Below are 16,698 nucleotides of genomic sequence, written 5' to 3'. Positions count from 1 at the left end.
TTGTTGATCGTATCTTTTAATAATAATGTACTATAAAATGTAAGTTTATGTACAGTACATATATAGATATGGGAAAAACTGCTTAGCGGTTAAATATTTATAAGAAGAATATAACCGACATAAATTTGGAATCAGCATATATTTCAATGTATATACAAGCTTCGCTATATATTTTTTCTGTATTGTGTACAGTTTTCAGAATATAGATCCGCATTTATCTATATCCTCATGGCGATAAAACACTTTCTTATTTGGAATTCTCGAATAAAGAACCTATCCCTTGAGATTAAGATATATCTATAGCCATGGTAAATAACATTTAAGTACGTACCCCCAGGGTCGTACCAAACATGTGAGTTCCTCAGTTAAATCATGAATTTTGTGTATAATAATTGCAACGCCAGTTCATTCGTGGTAATTCTGAATCGGCAGTTTGGTTTGCATATACACGTATAAGCAGGATAATATCCCGTTTTAGAAGGCTCTTAGCGTTGAAACGAGGAGTCAAACAAACAAAAAAATAATTAAGAAAAGTTGTTTTGTCTTTGTGATCTCTATGCACTGTGAAAGTTTGTACCATAAGCCTTTGCATAAGTTGTCAATTCTCTCTTTTTCGAGACTTGAGACAAGAAGGAGAATTGCCCTCCGAGACCGAGACGAGATTGTCAACGGGGCATTTACAAATAAACACAAGACAGACATTTACAACTTCAACGAGAACGAAACCAAGACTGCCATGTCTCATCTCGATAGGATCCCTAGTGATGAGGTTGTAAACCAATTAATTAATGCGTTCGGGGAAAGAGATGAGGCAGCTTTTTTCGCAGTACAAAATTCAAAATATATTTCAGTATGTGATATAATGTTATATACATTATTTCCTTGTAATAATTACACATAAACTTAGCTTTGAAATGTACTGTGCAACTGATGTAATCTTCTGTTTATTTTCTCTTATCTGCATAAAAATATTTTATCATAATTTGCGTAACAGAAATTAAACACAGACTGAAATTGCTTTATGGAAAAGAAAGTAAAAATAGGCGTTGTAAGTAAAGTGAAGAATGTGAAGATTCTTATTTTGCACTACATGGTTTATGGGAAATTTCGATAAATATAAGTTTAAAATATATTTTTGAAAACTTGGCCAGTAACCAATTTTACAAGCAATAGTTTTCTCGTGACTTGATGAAAACACGCACGCAGCAGAACTCTTTCGTTTACCTTTCACGTGAGCAGCAGGGATATTTAATAGAAGAATGACCATTATAAAGCATAGCTTTCCCTTCCATTATCGTTCCTTCTTCCATTATTTAACTCTACACAGATTTGTGAAACTGCTGCACATGTTCACTCACCGTGGGCTACCCCCAGTAAACTGGAAGCTCGAAGCAGACGACAAACGAGCTCTCTCTGAGTAGTGACGTATTAACATGGCGGGGCGTGTTTTCAGCGCAACGCTAGCATCGCAACTTTGGAAGTCTGGTTTTTCCCTTAAACTGAACGCAGAGAAACGCGAAAAATTGCAGGGGTCATTTTCTCAGGGTGTAGTTTTTAAAATTGCTTTTAAAAAAAAATGAGTGGAAATGTCCATTGAGGGCTCCTAATCACGAATTTGAATAGTGTTGCCCACGAGACGAGACTTTGGCCTGTCTCGTCCCGTGGAAATGCTGTCTCGTCTCGAAAATATTCGTTTGTCTCATGACACATGGTCAATCTCGTCTCGTCTCGAATTTTTAAAAGCCTATCCCGTCTCGTCCCGTGGACAACACTAAATTTGAAGTTAAAATTTGGGGGTCACGTCTAGAAATTTCAAAATAAGCTAAATTGAGTGGTCCGCGATCGGCACGATTGCTCATTATTTACCGGAAAATGTTGTTTCCAATACTTAAAAAACGAAATATACATTCCTGATATTACTACGACCCCAAATTTTAACTATGTTTGCCTTGCTTAACCTTACCGTAAATGGTTCGTGGGGCTATCCGTCAATGGTTTTTGGGGCTACCCGTGCATGGTTTTACGACCCCAAATTTTAACTGTTTGCTTAACCTAACCTTACAGAGAATGGTCAGTGTGGCTAACCGTGAATGGTCTTGCGCTAATTGTGATTACGAATACGAACAGATAAAAAAAATCTTATTTTCATAGCACTTCAACGGCAAGCGATCATCATCGAAGACGCCATTTTCGTATCCTGCAATTTTTCGATCGATGCATTGTTCCTACCTGTAAACAAATCATTCCACATTTTCTTCTACATCATGATTGTTACTGTCACTTTCGTCTTCTTCGTCATCCTCGACGCATTTCTGTGTTTGATCGTAAAGCTTACCGGCTAGGCGAAAGAATTCTAAGGTACGGTCCGATCCTGTAACAATCTGTACAAAATTAACAACTTTTTTACTGTTCTCTTCCGCCATTCTTACACGATCCATGCTCTCCAAGTATGAAATCAACAGTTGGCAACGCTGTAGACAGCGTAACTATTTGCGAACGTCAATTGTTCATATCAATAAATATGGCTCCCATACTTGTATACGGAGAATCATTGCGAGAATTGAAAAGCTTATTTTACAACTTCTACACGTTAATGAACAATTTCTTCACATCACACCAACATGTTAACCTGAGATAAATCATCACGACTAATTATTTCGTGAGTATAAGACGTAGCATAGAAATTACGGAAGGGTCCGGTATTGTAAATTCTTGCCGAAGTGAGAATGCTAAGTAAGTAAGGGCGTACCGGAAAATTACGATTGGGCGTTGCCCCCCCCCCCATGGAAAAGAATTTCAACACAACACTTATTTGTATAATTCACACATACAATTTGATTTCAGCCACATTAGTTTACGTTTATTATTATAAACTTCTGATAATTACAAATGAGATTGGTCCTGATCAGTGGCGGATCCAGAAGGCACGGTTGGGAGCTGCGAATTTAAGACGGGTACCTCAGCTGGCCGACAATCAATTCTCAGCTATGCTTGCACTGTTTCATGAAGACAATATAGTACTGTAAGGAACCAAGTTGACTTCCACGTTTCACGGATTAAGTTATTTTGCAAAAAATGGGTCAAGGGCTGGAATAGATGATTATTGTGTTATCATGATTTCATTCATTGACATGGTAAACTGAACCAATCCTATCTCAAGAAGTCACGGGTTTGATTCGCTTTTGAGGCATATTTAACAGTGGTTCGGATGCAAACTTAAACTGTAGGTCCAGCTCCCATTAGCCTACCATGGTCATAAAGTGGGCTTTAATTAAATTTTAATAAAATACTGAAACTTGAGTCTTCAAAACTATTAGGCATAATAATATAGCGAAGAACTAGCAGTTGGGAGGGGCAATCGCCGCTATCGCCCTCCCCGTGGATCGGCGCCTGGTCCTCATTCGACTCTTTGCGATATCTGCGAACTGTATACACGACTGGGTATTACAATTCATCGGTTTGCGACTTATTGTAATAACTTTATTGAGTCTTAACTAGTGCAAAATATTCTTAAAAATTCATTATCAACAACATTATTTGTTTGTCCACAATTTCATTTGTTAATGGACGTCTTGATCATCGGGGCATTTTGAAAATTCAAGTACTGACCTCTGTGACAGTGTGTTTAGTACGGTTCGCGCTACGAAGTCAGGGGTCTCGTGTTCGAATCCTGGCCTGGTCATGGGTGATTTTTGTGAGTGTTCCATCATCCACAGCACAACGACGCCCCCGGCCTGGTCTTGGCCCATGGGTGTGTTTTTCGTGATTGTTGTTTCACCCTTTTCACCATATCGTCACTCAGCTTAGTGATTGTCCAAGTGTGGCTGGAAACTAGAAAGCAACGAAAAATAAACCAAATCATTCAAGCAATCAATTTCATTCCATCGTTAAGGTACATATTTATATGTACTAAATAAGGCCAAAATATGCACTATAAATTTGAAAGCGTCGTAAAGATTGTGTATTATGGTCTGTGTACTTTATGACATTTCCAATTAGTTGCTTTGATTTAGCGACAGAAAAACGAGAGATATTGAATCCCCTTCGCTTCGCAATGGTTGTCAGCACTGGCCACGGTCACTTTCTCCAAAGACCTCTCGCACCCTCCATCCCTTTCCATTGTGAATGCACCAGCGACAGGTTATTATTAGGTCAGTCAAAAAGTAAATGCAATCATTTTTTATTATTTTTCACAGCAACAATAGAAAACTTACAATGATATCATATTCCAACATAGTCCCCCTGCACTTCAATACACTTGGTCCAACGTTCCACAAGCTTTCCGATACCCTGAGAAAAAAAGGTTTTCGGTTGAGCAGCAAGCCACGTATGCACCGCTTCCTTCACATGTTGATCTGTGTCGAATCGACGGCCTCTTAAAGCATCTTTAAGTGGACCGAACAGATGGTAATCCGACGGAGCGAGATCAGGACTGTATGCAGGATGCTCTAACACCTCGAAGCCCAGATTCTGAAGAGTTTGAGCGGTGTTGGCGGCGGTATGGGGACGCGCGTTGTCATGCAACAAAAGAATGCCTTCCGACAATCGACCTCGTCGTTTGCTTCGAATTGCAGGCTTCAACTTGTTCGAAAGCATATCACTGTATCGTTCACTGTTTATTGTTGTCCCCATTTCCACATAATGTTCCATAATTACCCCTTCTGAGTCCCAAAAAAGTGTGAGCATCACTTTTCCTGCAGTGTGTTGATGCTTGACTTTTTTTTCCGAACTTGTTCGACTGCTTTTGAACATTTCAATCCACTGGTAAACACTTCGCAGCGGTAAAACATTGTCACCGTATTGTGCTGAAAGTCTTCTATGGATATCAGCTCCTGGTACACCTTCAGACCACAAAAAACGGATTACAGAACGCTGTTCTTCTATGGTGCACACGGACATTGGCGCAGCCATGTTTACTTGGCAACACTGCAGAGCGAACTGAAGTGATGACGCTGTAACCTGCCACAGGCGAAGACAACGATACTATCTATCGGCTTGCGAGCGCAGAAAGCTGTACAGCCAACCTACGGAAGAAAACAAAAACATTGCATTTACTTTTTGACTGACCTAATATTTAAAACTGTAGGTCCCCCTCTAAGGGGCCCAAAATGTAACTTTCAACATTGTTTCATTTCGTGTTCTTGTGTGATGAAAATTTCCAAAAAATAATTGAGAATTCTGTACGAGAACATGTTTGAATTCTTTATTTTGCATAAGATCACAAAACTTCCGCTCACAGGAACTTTGCACACAGAGAGCCGTTTGACTGATTTGAATTTATTTCTTTTACTTCGCTTTTCTGCCACTTTTGGCTAATCGTGAAGATGAGGATGAATGGTGACAAGATGAAATTGATGAAGGGCCATTCATTCGAAACTTCGTAGCGCGTTAACAACTTCACCAAGAAGGTCGGTAAACTGCAGTTCTTCTTGGAAAGGAACATTGCAATGCCAGAAACAATGTGTTTATAATAATTGTGTATGGCTCGTCGTTCCTAAGAATTTGTTAGTTTCTTGTGAATATAATCCACGACTTTTGTTGCAAGAAAAATGCAACTGAAATTAATTACCTCTTATTTCTGCCAATATCTGGCACAACTAGAAATATATCAAGACGTGTGCCAATTTTGTGCCAAACCTAAGGGGAGGGGGCAGGACAGTTCACTCTCTTTTCGTAGACAAGGCTTGGCATTAAGAGGTCATAGTGCGGAGCAAAAGGTGGCCAAAAGTGGGGGCCACCCCTCGTCGCCGCCACTGACGTGTAAGGATACTCATACGTACAGTGGGATGGACAAGTATTTTGCTTGGCAAATTGTCCATGACTATCTTCATTGGTTTTTTCCTCTTGCATTGCGTAAAAGAAATCGTTGATAATGTGGTTTGGAATACTTATTCATCACACTGTACATAATTTTAAAATTTTCTTGCGTCTATTCTATGGTCTAATAAGGATGTATCTGAATGCGGGCTAATTGTTCACGTCTTTGGCGTGTACGTAGTTATACGTATACTTTCAATCGTTGAAAGTGACATACGTGTCATGTATTTTAAGTTTAATAATAATTCACAGTGAGTGCACGCCAATTCATGTGACAATGACGTCATACAAGAGGAAGCAACTAATAGCAAAGGCAGTAGCGGCGATTGGGACAGATGCCCCCACTTTTTGCACCCGCAGTATGGCCTTTTAATGCTAAGCCTTATCTGCCAAGAGAAAATCAACTCCCCCGCCCAGTTTTGACACCCAATCTCCGCTATTGTGCAAATGTGATGCACAAATGCACGCAGAGTTTGTATTATCTTAACGATATGATCACAACAAAAGGACACTATTTCTGAATGTTGAGTGGAATGGCATTATTACATGCACTATTTTCTTGCGCGCAAGATTCCTCTGTGACTGCCATTGGACTAAGCAAGAGGATTTCTCAGAAGAATGTTAATTGGACATTAACCATTGTCTATGGTTCTAAGGCTACGTTTTGAAAGAACATCTCTTCTATCTTGTTCTCTTCTTTCTCGTGTGTAGGTATTGTCAAATCAGAACAAATAGAAAATGTCCAATTAGTATTGTATGTTTGTAGAGAGAAAATAAAAGACACACACACATTCATTGTTCAAAGATCATAATTATTTTTATTGGAAAGTAAATAGAATAAAAACACATAAAAACTAGGAACTTCAGTACTAAAAATGCACAGGCAACAAGATAACAACATTCCATACTAACAATAATATAATTTTGTTTGTGCTTAACAGAGCTTCGACATCCTGTTACCTCGCATGACTAGATTGTTGTTCTCTACTTCTCTGGAAGACTATCGGTGACGAAGACAAGGGAAGAGAAACCAACCAATTCTGGTGTACAATTCGTAAGTCGAGGACTCTCAAACTCGTGGTAGAAAATGAAAAACAAGATCAGAAATCGTGGTGAAGTTTTTGCTGAAAACTTTTGTACCTAGGCACATCGATGTTATAACGTATGAATCGCAAAATGGATCCGATACAATTCGAGTTCTGGGCCTGTGTTTGCAGTCTTCGCCGCTAGGTGGCTATTTTTAGTCATTGGAGTCGTGGATGACTCAATATAGAAATCTCAACGGTGCCTAAAAGGTCTTTCATTTCGAACTCTCCAGCAGATGGCAGGGCAGTATGTTAAACGAATCAACATAATTGCTTAATGCACATTTTCAGTAAATTGGTGTAATATCATATTTATTGCCAGCGATCTTTACACTCAATAATATGTATTTGCTTCGTGAATTATTGAGATTGAACGTGAATGGGTAAGGAGCAGTATGCGAGATTGAAGCGAAAGCCTTTGTAGGATCCGAAGGAAACTGTTTAGAAACTAGTAACAAGGGCTAGAGCATCAGCAAGATTGAAATAGTTCGCCATTGTATTTGTAATTTTATTAATTAGCGTTGATTTTCTGCCACGTTTGCCTTATCGCGGCGATGAGGATGAGTGATGAAATTGATGAATGGACACTCGCAAAGAACACCCATGTTCAGTCCGGGATTCGAACCTGGAACCTCTTGGCTGCGTAAGCACTTCGACATGGAGGAGCCACCAAGCAACGAAGAAGATAAACAGTCTCCCAGCATATAAATTAATACGTCATGGATTCTGTTGTGTATAACACAAACCGTATTTCCTTTTAGGAATACCGTGTACACGTGTTTCGAATATACACCACACTCTCTTAACACACACACACATTCACACCGACGTTGTCATTTGCTCTATGACCGTTATGTTTCTCACCGGCCGACGATAAGATGGCTGCCAGTTCTGTTGGCGATTGAAGGCCGGACTCGGCAAGATGTGAGGAATGACGTCACCACCGACAGGCACTCCAGCGTAATACTGCCGCCGCGTTTCGTCAATCTCTCGCCGTGCCAGACCCTCAGGTTCGCTCAGACTGACCGTCATGTTAGGCCTCAGCGGTCTTTTGCCGGGAAATCCGGCATCGGACACGCAATTGGTGAAGAAATCATAGTCTATGACGTAATTGTCGCCCAACCCTTCCTCCGAGATGCACCCCAAGAGGTCAGCTGGGGGGTGCTGATCCGGCAAGTCCAGGGTTGTTGCAAAAGAAATGCTCTTGGGCAACCTCGCTCTCGCTGGGTTGGGCGCCTCGATAGGGATTTGTGGATAGCCGCACAGTTCGCCTGACAATTGGCTCTCGACCGTCGTGAAAGACACTGATTGGTTTGGTCTGTCGAATGACTGCTTGTACCATCTCGCCAGGAACAAGAGGAAGGCTCCCAGCATTATGAAGAAGAAGGAGAAGTAGTACCCCGCCTTTGGGTGACTTTGGTTAATATAACCTGCAAAACAAAAGAGGATAGAGTCAGAAGTCTGAAATCCACCGAAAGAATAATTGTTCCCTGAAATTTTACTTGTAATGTAAATTTCTTTGCTCCTGGCAACACTGGTTAAGTGGTGACGTCACCAGCATACAACAGCAAAATTGAGTCCAAACAAACCTGTCACGTGGTGTTCCCCTGTGCGATGGCATTGGATTTTCCATCGCAAGGGGCCTCCCGGATGGCGTAGTGGTAATGTTGTCGCATTGTAATCAAAGGGTCTTGTGTTCGATACATGGGGGAGGCACACAGTGGTTCGGATCCCACTAAACTGTATACATCCAGTCCCAATTAGCCTATCTGTACATAAAAGTGGACTCAAAAGGACAAACTTAATTAATTAATTTAAAATTGGGGGAAACAGGTTGAAATTAAACTGAATTGCTATTCTCACTTTTTCAACTGAAGACGTATTTGAAGGGAAGGAGGAACCAAATTTTATTGTGAAAACCCGAATATGAACTGCACTAAGACGATTTCTAGTTCAAGGAATGGAACAAATTTAGCCTGTAATCATGACTTATGATTTAGTGAATTAGAAATTGTGGACAACAGTTCTCAACTAAGAAAATGTCTGACATACTTCACTGAATATTCAATCTAAATCTGACCTATCGTGAATTCTTCAACACCTCACTCACTCACGTCCTGAGAGCGTGATGAAGTCAGGATGTGAGATGACGTGATGGGTTAGGTTCGAGTTTACGATCTGAGCACGGGAGTAAGGAAGTAAATGAGGAATGAAGTCAGAACGTAAGTCAAGATGAAATTCAAGACTGAAGTCAGGACGTATTTTAGAACTGAAGTAAGGACTTAAGTCGACACATGAGTTAGGAGACAGCAGCGTACGAAATCCTGGGGGAGACAGGGGGTATTTCCCCACACACACTCACCAACAATCTTGGCCTCAAAAATGTCCGGAGGCGGGAGAGTTTTTGTTGTAACACAAGATAAGCAATTAGTTTTGACTTCAATATGTACTTTACTCCTGGGCTGGGTTACCTTCCGAGAGGCAGAGCTGCATGCCACCAGGCATGTCCCCAGGTTGCGGATAGGGGAACGGCCAGCAGATATGTTGGCTAGCTGGAAACAGTCGCGGACAAGCAGCAGCAGGATTGGAGGAGGCAGCGAGATGTGGAGTGGCAACTGTATCTCCGAAAATACTGCAAGGCTCCGAAGAAAATCCTGCGTGTGGCGAGGAGAGCCGCCACTAAATAAGCTCAGCCACTGTTGTCTTGCAGTAAGGGTGGACCCCAAAAGGCTAAGGGAAGGAAAACACTAACAAAAAACCAAGGCCGGGAGGAGCTCAATAGGCGTAGTGAAGTCAATCTTCCTAAGGGAAACAACCCTACAGAAAATCCTGGTCCTCCAAGGTAATGAGGGTTTGGCGCGAGGCCAGCACCCTAGCACCATAAAAATACCACCCGCTAAAAATTCTTAACAAGGAAAAGCCGGACAGATTCATGGATGCCGAAAAAAGCAGTGAAAAGGACTAGGAATACGTTAAACATAGAATGTAATGACACTCCTGAAGCCAGGAAAGATGCAAGACTTGTCTGAACAATTAAAGAAAACACAAATTGAAATAGTAGCTTTGCAAGAAACTAGATGGAGTGGATATGGTGTAATAAAGAAAAAGGACTATACAGTATTCTATAGTAGTGCAAGTGATAGAAGAGGACTGGCTGGTACAGGTTTTATTGTACAAAAAAAATAATACAAAATCACATATAAGGATTTGTACCTTACAACGAAAGATTATGTGAACTGAGAATTAAGGGCAAGTATAACAGTATAACCCTAATCAACACATATGCACCAACTGGATAAAGACGAAGAAGAAATAAAAGAAAACTTCTATGAAAAATATTTAAAATATGATAGACAGTGTTCCAAAATGTTATGTATGTATAAATGTATATTTTACAATATATTTGTTCTTTACCCAGCTTTGCATTATAATCAGGAGATTTTAATGCAAAGCTGGGAAAAGAACAAATATATTGTAAAATATCAGGTAGGCACACATTACATGATGTAACAAGTAAGAATGGAGAAATATTGTGTGAATTTGCAGCTGCAAATAACCTGATGGTTATGAGCACCCAATTCCAGCATAAACGAATACATAAAGGAACGTGGATATCACCTGACCAAACTACTATTAATCAGATAGACCATGTCTTCATTAACAGCAGCAAAAAGGATCTGATAAATGATGTAAGATCTTTAAGAGACCCAAATATTAACTCTAACCATATATTGGTGCGAGGAATCCTAAAACAGACTATCCCTGCAATGTATAAGATAAAATCTTCGCCAAAAAGCAAATGGGTTAAATCAAACCTACAAAACCCGAAAAAAATGAAGGAATATCGGGCAGTATTACATGAAAAATTTAAAAATCTGCAGGAAAGCAAAGATGTTAATGAAGAATGGGGTAACATACAAACTTCGATAAATGAAGCAGCTAAAGAAGTTATACAAAAAGAAAGAAAAATCCCCAAAAATGAGTGGTGGGATGAAGATTGCAGAAGGATTATTCAAGAAAAGAACAAAGCAAGAAAGAGCGCAATACAAATAAAGACCAGGGCCAGCCAAGAAATATATAATATAAAAAGGAAAGAAACTAATAAAATGTGTAGAAAAAGAAATGGTTGACTAATAAAATAAGACAAATTGAAATGAATTATAAGAAAAATGAGTCAAGAAAATTTTTCAAAGGGATACAATCCTTTAAACAACAGCAAACAGTATCGCCAATGATGTGTAAAGATACAGAAGGAAATATCATCTCAAAGAAAGCACTAGTCCTAAATAGATTGAAGGAATACTTTAGAAAGATTCTTAATAATAATAATGTAACAACAAGTATGCAGGCACCAATAGAAAAGAATGACAATAATCAACAATTATTACATCCTCCATCGTGGAATGAAATGGCCCACATAATACAAAATCTAAAAACAAATAAAGCTGCAGGATCAGACAGCATCCCTCCAGAATTAATTAAAAATGGAGGGAGAACATTGAAACAGAAGTTGCACAAGCTGATATTAAGTGTATGGAATGACGAAAAGTTACCAACTCAATGGAATGGAGGTATAGTGTGCCCAATTTTCAAAAAGGGGGATAGATTAAATTGTGATGATGACAGGCCAATTACACTCCTCGCTATAATACTAAATAAAAGGTTATTGGAAAGCACTGAATACAAATTTGACTAATATCAAATGAGATTCCGAGCCAACAGATCAACTATAGATAATATATTCATGGTAAGACAGATTTTTGAAAAAAAGCTATGAATATAATATTGGACTCTATAACTTGTTTATAGATTTTACCCATGCATTTGACTCGGTGCACAGGAACAAAGTAATAGACGATTTTAAAATCATATGAAGTACCATCTAAACCAATTAGACTAATTGTGTTAACCTTAACCAACAATAAAGGAGGAGTCAAAATAAACAGGGAACTGAGTAAAGAATTCGAAGTAGAATGTGGAGTCAAGCAAGGTGATCCTTTATCTGCAACTCTGTTTAGTATAGTGATAGACTTTGTATTGAAACAGATGGAATTGAGAAGAAACATATCAACAAGATTAAAACAATGTATTGCATATGCCGATGACATCCTTATAACAGCAAGGACAAAAAAGACATTAATATAAATATTTGTACAACTAAAAAACGAAGCTTTGAAAATGGGTCTCGTAACTAATATGCAGAAAACTAAATATCTCAGATGTGTAAAAGGTAAAAGCAGATTACAAGACCTAACTATAAACGAAGAGAAAATAGAAGAAGCTAGATCTTTCAAATGGTGGCCGCGGTGGCTCAGTCGGTAACGCGTCTGACTACCATGCTAAAGGTCCCGGGTTCGATCCCCGGCCGGTTCAAATCCGGGAACTTTTCTAACGGTGGAAGCGGCCCCGGCGCCTACCCAGCGTCGAATAACATGGGTACCTGGGGGAAACCCTGGGGGGTAAAGGCGGTCAGGGGCGTGATGCTGATCACATCACCCCCACTCACGACCGGATCAAGAAAGTGTGGGGCGTTACCCCCACACCCCCTATACGCCTTCATGGCGTGGTGCTATGCACAGGGGAGCACTTTACCTTTTTTTTTTACCTTTTTTTGAGATCTTTCAAATATCTTGGATCAGTTGCAAATGACGACAACACAATTGAAGAAGAAATTAAAGAGAGAATTATTCTAGGTAATGAAGCATATTTCGCCAACTTAGCTCTATTTAAGAGCAAAGTCATATCTAAATCTGCGAAACTGAGACTTTATCATAGAATAACAAGACCGTAACCACATATGCATGCGAAACTTGGACCCTCAAAGACTCCTGTAAACAGAAACTCTCAAGAAAGGAAAATCTTAAGGAGAATTTATGGTCCTCTGAGAACCTGATGGAAATTGGAGAATACAAACCAACGAAGAACTCAAGTTAATCAGTAATGAAAATATCATAAATTTCATAAAATCACAAATACTAAGATGGTTTGGACACGTAAATAGAATGTCTGATGAAAGATTAGTAAGAGAAATATATAAATCGAAACCACTTGGGACACGAGGCTTAGGCAGGCCAGAGAAACGACGGGAAGATGAAGTAATTCAAGATCTGAAAGACATGAAAGTAAAAAATTGGACGAAGAGTATCCAGGATAGGAAAAAGTGGAGAGATGATGTTGAGAAGGCCAAAACTTTCAATACATGAAGTTGTAGCGCCTCAAGAAGAAGATGTACTTTATTAAGGATAATATGGAAAATACACACAAAGTAGTGTTGTTGTGAGTGTTGAATGCTCTCTGTCTCAAGAGATCTACACCAATAATAATATACACACAATGAAAGTAAAACAATAATGCAAGACAAGTATGACTACAAGATCTAATCGATTTATATTAATAGAAAGCAAAACCTAAATAAAAACACACAAAAATAAGAGACATTTTGTAATTTATTGACATCTTTAATCAGCTAGTAAAGGTCTTAGTTTGTTACTTTACAAATACCTGATTTATATATATAACAAATTTATTCCTTTATATGTATTTAATAATAATGTATTTTTGAATACTTAGTAATTTTTTGTACATTTAATAACACTATAAATATGTACATCAAATAATTATTAATACACACACAAATATGCATATATAAGGTACCTGAACCCAATATGGCCTAGAACTCAATATGGTCTATTTGCTGTTTCCAAGTAGTTGGCTGTGCCTGTAGTGCAGTAACTTCAGGACAAAGAAGTGAAATGGCTGGATCTTGTGATTCTGTTCTAACTAAGTCATAGGTGATTATATCTGTAGTCCACAATACGAAAGATCATAATTTGTACTATGCAACAATCTACTTAGTTTCGACTTTCATCTAAAGTCCTGTTTAAAACGAAGGAAAAACGAACCTTATGTAAGGTAGACTCAATATGGCCTAAATAGGACACGTATATAGTAAAGGACGTGCAAATGTGACATTTGTTATTCTTGTGTTCACGTAGGGTGTCTGGGAGTCACTAAGGACGATGAACCTTTCATGTGAGGTATTATCCATGGAAATCTGGTGACAAGTTGTCACGCGTATTTTCCTTCCTTGTTTATTGGTTTGTTTGTAAACGATCTTATTTCTTTGTGTAATCCCATAATGTCGTTATGCAATACATTGTAAGTGTATCAATATACTTATCTAAATGTAAAAATTGCGGTACTTTCTTTACAATTTATGTTGCATTTTTTGATATGTACCCAATATGGCCTAAACGTTACTTTTTTAATAAAATCTTCACTGCACCCATGTTGTTATTTGGAAGAGACTCCAATTTTCAGTAAACCTCCAGAAATGCTCCCTCTTTTGAACCTTTCCATTAGTTTTACCTTTCTGACTTTGTACGCCATTAGAAACAATCGCAAACCTTAGGTAGGCCATGTTGGGTGCAGGTACCTTACTTTTGTATAGAGTAAGATCATCCTCCCCAGCAATCTTCAATAATTTCGCACCCTGGGACACAGGGTTGGGTTGGGTTGGGTTAGGTAAGGTTAGTTTAGGTCACTGATGTTATGTTGGGTTGGGAGAAAGAAGAGTTGCCCTTTTGTTGTCACAATAACAAAGGTAGGCAATTACTTTTCACTCGAAATTTACTTCACCAAGGACAACACACAAAGAACGACTCTGCTTGTGAGTGTTGCATGCTCTCTCTCTACCAAGAGACCATTACCAGCACAATAAAAATAAAGCAAGACATATAGGTATAAGCATGATTTATATTAATAGAAAGCAGAAACTTCTGCAATTTATTGACATTTTTAACTAGTTGTTAAAGAACCAATTATGCTACTTCATAAATATTTTATATAACTAAAGTAACAAATGAATTCCTTTATGTAAATATTAATATATATATAGTTAAACTTTTAATAAGTTGCTTCTATATGTAATAACATAATAAATATGTACATCATATATTATCAGTAGGGAACTGATTTTAAGATGCAGCATCTTTCCAAAAATATAGATGTTTTCATACTGATCGTTTGAGATATGTATTTTAGGACATGAAATCAAGTAGAATGAACACACTTTGTAGCACCTTTTCGTTGGATTAGCACATTTATCCTCTTTTCACACCCTCTTTGATGCTTCGGCACCTTTTTCCTTCCTTTTCTATCACGTTTTGTTAAAAAATTGGACAGAAAAATAAATGAATTTCATTCTTCTTGAGCAGCTACATAAAATCCTATAGTCTCATTTTGTAGAGCAGAACCAGAGCTATAAAATGGTGTAATATAATCATAGCAGCCGCCACAATAGTTCCCAAGATAATGGAAGTCGTTCAGCTAAAGAGTCAGCGACTTACATTCGAAAACGTAAAAAAATGTTGAGCGTAATCCAGTATAAGAAGTCTTTTGAAACGCAGTTGTAAATGCGACGTTTGCATTCTAAATACTGGCTACTTTATCTAATTATATCTAACTATGTTATTTGTTAATGTAACTGGTTTAGACCTGAATAAAGACATTTTATCACCACCTTTTTTTAAAACATTTTCAGAGCCATTTTTTTCTCCTTCTCGACCATAATTTGCATCTTAAAATCCTTTCCATAATTATCATGCATACGAGTTGTGTGTTGTAAATGATGATTTTCCTACCACCACCAGTCCAATGATTTCGCGCTCTCTCCTACTCTCTAGCTATATTTCCTACTATCCGTCTCTCTCTCTCTCTCTCTCTCTCTCTCCCCTTCTCTGTCCCTTCCTGCTTCCTCCCTTTCATTCTCTCTTTCTCGCTCACTATTTCTCTCAATCTCTTTTCCTCACCCCTTGCTCTCTTGTCTTTTCTCGTTCTATATGGTGCCGTGCTGTTAGCGAACGTGCTCGTAGCGAACACGTGCTCTCAGCGAACACAGTTACGGAAGGATTTGCAGGTGCGTGCTGTTAGCGAACACGCAAACTTGTCCTATCTTACTTGTCCTTATATCTGGTCAGCATGCAAGTTTTGCCAGTGATAAGCCAAGTTGCGTGGAGAAACACCTCAGTGGCTGTTGCCTCTTGACCTGACCTGACTCACCCCTGATCATTCTTCAAACGGGTCTTCCTTGTCGCACAAGAGTTTTGCTACCTTGTGTTCTGACGTCAGACGAGGAATGCCTACGAGGTTAGGTTAGGCCTGTTAGGTTAGGTTCCATTAACATAAAGACAATGAAAAATTAATATTTAGGCTAAGAGAACTAAACATAGCTAGCCTAAACTAACAACGTAGGCATTTAGCCTAAAATTAAAAAGCTTTCTCCCGTGACGTCAGAACACAAGGTTGCTCAAGTGTTGTGCGATAAGTGAGACCCTTCTTCAATCGATGAGTGAAATAGAATTAAAAATATATAGCTAACAAAAACTTTCATGTAGTTAACCTAAATTGTTGAGGATCCTTCGTTTAGCTAATTTCAAAATTTATAAGGTACCACTGGCAACACTTGCATGCTGACCAGAGTCAAGGACAAACAAGACAGGGCAAGTTTGCTTGTTCAATGACAGCACGCACCTGCAAATCCTTTCCTTCGGGTGTTCGCTACGAGCACGGAATCTTCTATATCTCGCTTCCTCTTTCTCCCTCTCTCTGCTCCTATTCTCTATCCTACTCTCTCCTTTTCTCTATTCCATTCTCCAGCTATCTTTCTTACTGTTTCCCTCTTGCTCTCTGACTCTTTTCTATCCTTTTTGTTTCTTTCTCCCTTCTCCCTACTGTTCTCTAGTCATCCTCTCTCTCTTCCATTCTGTAGCTCTTTCTCTTTCGTTCTCTTCTATTC

General features: G+C 38.8%; 1 protein-coding gene across 3 annotated transcripts in view; it reads right to left on the bottom strand.

Annotated features, from left to right (window-relative positions):
- Nucleotides 1-6,608: 6,608 nt before the first annotated feature.
- Nucleotides 6,609-16,698, bottom strand: part of LOC145997487 (monocarboxylate transporter 2-like) — a 356,030-nt gene continuing 345,940 nt past the window's right edge. For all 3 annotated transcript variants that reach the window (XM_083134590.1, XM_083134591.1, XM_083134592.1), the window contains one exon: nucleotides 6,609-8,332. In XM_083134590.1, the coding sequence (XP_082990716.1) occupies nucleotides 7,722-8,332 (611 nt within the window). In that variant the 3' untranslated portion in view covers nucleotides 6,609-7,721. The remainder of the gene's footprint in view (nucleotides 8,333-16,698) is intronic.

The sequence above is a fragment of the Lepisma saccharinum genome, chromosome 13 (genome assembly GCF_977018435.1).
Source record: "Lepisma saccharinum chromosome 13, izLepSacc3.1, whole genome shotgun sequence".
NCBI classification, from domain to species: Eukaryota; Metazoa; Arthropoda; class Insecta; order Zygentoma; family Lepismatidae; genus Lepisma; species Lepisma saccharinum.
This window is presented reverse-complemented; position numbering and strand designations above follow the sequence as displayed.